At 37.2% G+C, this 6,532-nt stretch overlaps 1 protein-coding gene across 1 annotated transcript; it reads right to left on the bottom strand.

The window, feature by feature from the left end:
• Window positions 1-2,782: 2,782 nt before the first annotated feature.
• Window positions 2,783-3,221, bottom strand: LOC123828119 (histone H3.3A-like). Its single transcript, XM_045852784.1, has one exon. The coding sequence runs from the start codon at window positions 3,191-3,193 to the stop codon at window positions 2,783-2,785; it is 411 nt and encodes a 136-aa protein (XP_045708740.1). The 5' UTR covers window positions 3,194-3,221.
• Window positions 3,222-6,532: the final 3,311 nt, after the last annotated feature.

Raw genomic sequence — 6,532 nt, forward strand, 5'->3', positions numbered from 1 at the left:
ACCTACACTGCCATCTTGACCAGGAGTCTCAAAAAATGTGACATTTCACCTGCTTGCAATAGGTCTTTAAGAGTTCCTTTTAAAAATGCAAATTTGCACTCCTAGAAAGATAACATTTTTAAAAAGTAAATATTTTCAAGTTCTTAATATGTATGTCTTTATGAAATATTAAAGCAATGGGACAAAGGACAGATAAGTTTTCATAAGGTTAAGGAGTGATAGGTATGGAATAAGAAAAGGGCAAGACAAAGTTGGGGAAAGGAATAGGGAATACTACCTCCAGAAAGCAGGTAGCATCAAAGAACTGAGTATGTGTGGTGGGGGTTCCTAAATGGGACAAAATGGAAGAATAGCTAAGACGGTATTTCATAGCTACATAATTTTACACAAGGTAGTTTTTGCTGCTTCTAAAAAAAAATTTCCAATAGTACACTAAGCAATGACTGAGAAACAATTCCTGTTGTCAAAGAGCTTATAATTAAGGAAGCATTTTTTTCCCCTTTCACACCTGTTTTTTCCACCATTCTTTACATAACATAAGAAGACTTTTATCCATGCTTGCTTGCAACATATGATTCTAATTTGCATCATACCCAGGACAGGGATGCTAACAGAATTGACTGCTAATTAATTTTGTTGTTCCTTTTTATTAATATATTTTTAAATATAAGACTTGTTGATATATGACTCATTCAAAAAACAACTGCAATTTCAGTTAAATACTTAGCTACTATCATCATAATGCTAATAATTATAAGGATAATGATGTTTATAATAATAATAACCTGAAATAGTTTTAGGGTTAGAAATGTGAGTCTAAAAATGATATCTTCATGATCTGCATTTGAATTTTGCCTCAGATTTGCTCAATTTACAAATCAAAAATAGATTTTTTTCTGTCAGCAAAGATCAGTCTTGTATCTGAAAATCAAGCACAGCTTGTACATCATCATTAACCATAAAGGCTCTGAAATCAGAACTTAGCTGCCAATTTTGTTGATGATGCATAAGATGAACTCGAGTACAGCTGGCTCTTCTGTCCTATGCTAGCTCTGCAGTACTGACATTAGTGAAAATCTGTTTGTTTTTTGTTTCAGGAAATTAAATAGCTATGACTAAAATGAAGCAGAGGGAACAGATATATCTGAGTAATAAACCGGTGCCATTTTTATTTTTAAGTTTATTTTTTTCTTGCAAATTCACCTCAATTACTGTAACAGTACTTTGACCAATCACAATGACCTTGAAAAGATATGTGAAACTTCTTCAAAAAGAGCACCTAGAGGAATCCTTTTTTGGCAAGTGGGGACCAAATAACAAATCACGTATAACTTAAAATCCACCATAAGTCAATATAATTTTTCAATGAGTATTCCTTTTAATAATGTGTCTACAGGCAAATTGTACTTCTAAAAATATATTTATTTGCTGACACATCAACAGCCTTTTCAGAATGGGCATTCTTATGATTTAAGCTCAATTTTAATGCCTTAGTTGTGGAGAAATAAATCAATTTCTAAATATTACCTCAAAATGAGGAAATAAAAGAATTTCAACAAAACAACATTATTATAATGGCATAAAACCAAATTCTAAATCCTTAAAGCTATTGGAATTTTGGTGAATCAAGGAGATCCTTATCCTTCTTTCCATTAAATACGCTGTGTCAATGTGGAGGTAAGGTAAGAACTGAATACACCCAGACATCAACTGTCACCACTTCAGGAAATCCGGTGAAAACAAAGACTTTAAAAAATTTTTTTAAGACAGGAACAGATGGGGAAGAAGAGAGGAATTAAATCTCAACATACTTTTGAAAATTGAAAAAATAGGTAGGTGAAACCAGACTGACTTAGCAGACCTTAGTGGAAACTGAGCTGATCATGGAGAAAGTTGAGAATCATCCCCATTAATACAACAGAGTCCTCAAGAGGTTCAAGAAATGGTAGCACTGAGTAATTCTGGAACTGAAAGTGCAGGAGAGAAAGTCAGTGCAAAAAAAGGGTTTGGTGAAAGCTGAAAGAAAAGGAATTACCTCCTTCCATCTCCTTCCCAACTCCATCCATTGGGAAAATGGATCTCCCCACCATGCACTAGGTCTGTGGTTTTATTTTGGACTGAGGGAGGCCCGGCACAGTTGAAGATCTGAACATTCTATTGAGAACACCTCCTCAAAACATTTCCTACCTTTGTTCCCAGGAGACTGGCAGCCGGATCTCAACCTTTCAGGAAGGATGTAGGTGGTCTTTTTTTCTGGTAACCTGACCATCCCAACTGGAAAGACCTAAATGTACTCCCAGCAAGGAGGGACACCCAACAAACACCCTTCCCGATCACCCTGCAACAAAGCTCAAAGTCAGGGAGCCCCAAATGCATCAGACTTTCAGAGTGCCCAATTGGCTTTCAGTTTTTCTTTTTCTTTTGCCATCAATAAGAAATTTACTTGTTTAAAAAAAATCCAAATGCTGGCATTGTCCAGAAAAATTTAACAGGTTTATTTATATTGTTATAAAGTTGAACTGCTTGAAACTTGTTCACTGAAACACCTTGACTTGCATTAATGCTTTATGTCCCTACATTTACATTAAAAAATTTCACACACAAATGAAAATGGAAAAACGGCCAATACCTGATTTCTGTCCCCTATTTTCCACTTGCAATCATATACTTAGGGACCTTTTTGACCCCATGGGAAAAAAATTCTAACGTTGAGAACTACCAATAACAGGAAGAAGAGAATTTTTTTTTTAAAGAATGAAATGTTTCCCATCATAGTGGATTCTTAACCATGTTCTCCACGTATGCGTCGTGCTAGCTGGATGTCTTTCGGCATAATTGTTACATGTTTGGCATGCATAGCACACAGGTTGGTGTCTTCAAAAAGCCCAACCAGATAGGCTTTACTTGACTCCTGCAAAGCACCAATAGCTGCACTCTGGAAGCGCAGATCTGTTTTGAAGTCCTGAGCAATTTCTCGCACCAGACGCTGGAAGGGAAGTTTGCGAATCAGAAGTTCAGTGGACTTCTGATAACATCTAATTTCACGAAGTGCCACAGTACCAGGCCTGTAACGATGAGGTTTCTTCACCCCTCCAAGAGAGGGCACACTCTTGGGAGCGGCTTTGGTAGCTAGTTGCTTCCTTGGTGCTTTACTACCGGTCCATTTGCGAGCAGTCTGCTTTGTACGAGCCATGGTATAGGGACCTCTTTACTTACCCCCCTTCTCCTTCAGCTGGAGCTCGGCCGAGCTGGAGGAGGTGCTGGCGTTAGAAAGCCACGGTGGCTCCAGTTTTTCATTCTTGATCAAGAGCAGAAATCAAGGATTATAAGACATCTGAAAAAACTTTTCACATGGAAAAGAGAGACCAAAATAAACAATCAAATTGAACTTGGAGGAAATGGGTACCATGATGCAGGAAAAAAATAAATTTATATACATTACATATAGTCATACAAATATACCTACATATATATTTCTACTTTATATCCTCAGAGACTTAAGATTTTATAGCCTTGAAAACAGAAAATACTATACAAATGGAACATTCAGAGAACTCTTGAAAAATAAAATATGTAACAGTATAAATTAAAAGCATGATACACCAATGTTTATAGTAGCATTACTCACAATAACAACAATATGAAAACACAGCAAACATCCACTGACAGAAGAAGGTATAAACAAAATTTGGTATATACAATACATACAATGGAATATTATCCAGCCTTAAAAATGGGAAAAGGAAGTGTGTGGTTAGGCAAAGGAGCATGAGGAAAACATACTTTTTAAAATGTATCCTTTTTTACTTTTGAACTTTTATCACAATTTAAAAAATGAATAAATTCCTTAAAAATGAATACATTCCTTAAAAATTTGTAACACAGTTTTAACCAAATAATTCAACTTCTGGCAGTTTATACTAAAGAAGTATCTGTAGGTATGGGGATATTTGTGTTAGTAAAAGATTGGAAACAAGTTAAATATCCATTCCCTTGATACTAGTGAAATGAATGATGAAAACTCTTTCAATGGAATAGTATGCAACCAGGAAAAAGTAATTTAAATTCCTGTGTACTGATACAAACTATCTCCAAAGTAAATTGTTAAGGAAAAATAAAAAATATACATTCTCAAACATACATTTGTGCTTATATTTGCTTATATGTGCATAAACTATCTCTGGGAGAAATCACAAATATTTTATAACAATGGTTGAGCATGGAAATAACTGAATGGCAGGAGAACAAGAAAATGACAGAAATTATTCTCTACATACTATATGGTACTTTTTTGAATTTTGAGCCATTTGAATAAGTTACCTTTGAACACTAAATTGAATTACAATATTGAAAATGTGGGGCATTTTAAAATAGCCTAGATTATTTTCATCCTGATTCTTTCTTCTTTCTCTATCGCAAAGCCAGTATGCGCTCTTTCATCTAATAATAACATTCTGGTTGTAGTTCTGCAATGCTTAAGAAATAAAATCTGTTACTACTGCTGGGATCAGAACAGTTGTCAGTGTATGTGGGTAGCAGTGGGTGAAGAGCTTTTGAATTTAAGACATGTAAACTAAATACCAAAGTTGAATAGTATTATAACATCATTGTTGATATAGGAGAAGTCTTATATTAATGACAGTTATGAAGATATCAGTGATGTTCTTCCCTGACACACAAGAGGATAAGACCCTATATATCAGCTCTATACTATCCAATCAAGGTACACCAGAGATGTGAAAATAGAGAGGGTAATGGGTTTCAAAGATGTGTTGGGGTCCCTTTTCAATGGTATGACTTACTGGGATGGATAGAGGTGCATAGTTTTTAGTTCTTCCTTTCTCTTCGATGTGTTCATAAGCTATTATGCATATTAGAAATTTGGGCATAAACTTAACTTCATAGAAGACTTTTGAAAATGCTATATAATGTTTAATTTCAGGAAATTAAGTGGGAAAGCCCCTGACACAACATGATAAAGATGAGGTGCAGAGGGGAAGAGCCTTGCCCCAATGTTAGTCCATTTGTATCCAAAATTTATGTTCACAAACCCACCATGCTGTCTATCATATTCCATATTACCATCTCTCTGCATCTAGATTCATTTAGGATGAGAGATATTTGATGGAATTACAGATTTATTAGAGAAACACATTCCATAAGCCTTTTGATCACTGTGTAGGAACATCTACTTTCCTAAATTTGGCAGATTTTTGAGGACATTGATGTCTGTACTGTGGTGGCATCTGTCTGAATACTGAAAACTTGGGAAATCTTTAAATGGGTAAATCTTGAAATGGAATTCTATTAGCATGACAAATAACTTTAATGGCACTTATTTAAATACCTAAATACCTAAGTGAAAGGTGCAACTTTCAGTAGAAATCCTAAAGACAATAATCAGCAGAAAGAAGTGTTTTACTGGAAGTATTGGCAGGGGAGGTTCATGGCCAACAGTCTTTAGAAAGACAGCCATGGCGATGGTGTGGTGTAGAACTGGAACACAGCAAGAAAGCCGCTGGTGAAAGGAGACAACATAGATGGCTGTTGCCGAAAATCCAGGGGAAAAAATGATGAGAGCTTTAGGAAGGAGGAAGAAATAGCCAGATTTTTTAGAGGGAGGAAAGTGGGGATACAAGGATTCAGTGCTCAAAGGTACAATTGACAGGTGGCTCTGATACTCTTAGAAAAGGTTTCACACCTCACCCCCCCCCCCCAATCTCTTGTCTGCCCCCAGGTTGTCTGCTTGTCCACAGACCTCTCAGGGTCTTTGCTCTCTTCCATGCTTCTTCTCCGGCCACCACTCATTTCCCTGATATTTGCTGGAAGCTGGGACTGTGAGCAGTGGTGTTAGACGTTGGTCCTTGAGTTCAGCAAAGAAAGAATTGAGAGCCAAAACTCTAGTGCAAAAAGTTTGTTTAACTTTTTAGAAAGAAAGTCGCAGAGACAGAAGTGAGCCAGCTGGGCTGTATGGACTCAGGAACCAAGTTACAGAGGAACTTTGGGGAAAGAAAGCAAAGATACACGCCTTAGGAAAGAAAGGATGGGAAGGTGCAGGTGTGCTCTGGAGGGAGGGATAGAGGGAGGGAGGGAGAGAGGGAGGGAGGGAGAGAAAGAAAGGGGGAGAGAGAGAGACAGAGAGAGAGAGCTGGATTGCCCATGTACTGGGTTCTTTATCTGAAGGGTTTTTACCTCTTTCCTAAAGGCGGGAATTTTAGAAGATCTCAATAGAATATTCATCAGCTTTCCAGGTGTTTCCTTTCAGGGATATGGTCTCTACTAATCTGTCAGTGCTAGGGCAGGGAATCATTTGTCACTGCATCTAGCCCTGCCAGCCATGGCATTGTTTCATCTGGTTTTGCTGCTTTTCTGGGCCTGGAGCTGAAACACAGCTGAGGCTTAGTTGTTATCTCTAGTTTGACCAAACTGTCTCTGAGGTCAACAAACTGGAGGCTTCATTCCTAAGATGTTCAATGCTGATCAGAACCTCACTGTCCTGAGGACTTCATGCTTAAGGGGATGGTCATGCAGG

This window comes from Phyllostomus hastatus, unplaced genomic scaffold, assembly GCF_019186645.2.
Source record: "Phyllostomus hastatus isolate PE091 unplaced genomic scaffold, TTU_PhHast_1.1 phas_contig_1, whole genome shotgun sequence".
Taxonomy (NCBI): Eukaryota; Metazoa; Chordata; class Mammalia; order Chiroptera; family Phyllostomidae; genus Phyllostomus; species Phyllostomus hastatus.

Bases quoted from the DNA above. Each gene is read 5' to 3' on its own strand.
- LOC123828119 (XM_045852784.1), bottom strand. From the start codon at position 3,193: ATGGCTCGTACAAAGCAGACTGCTCGCAAATGGACCGGTAGTAAAGCA.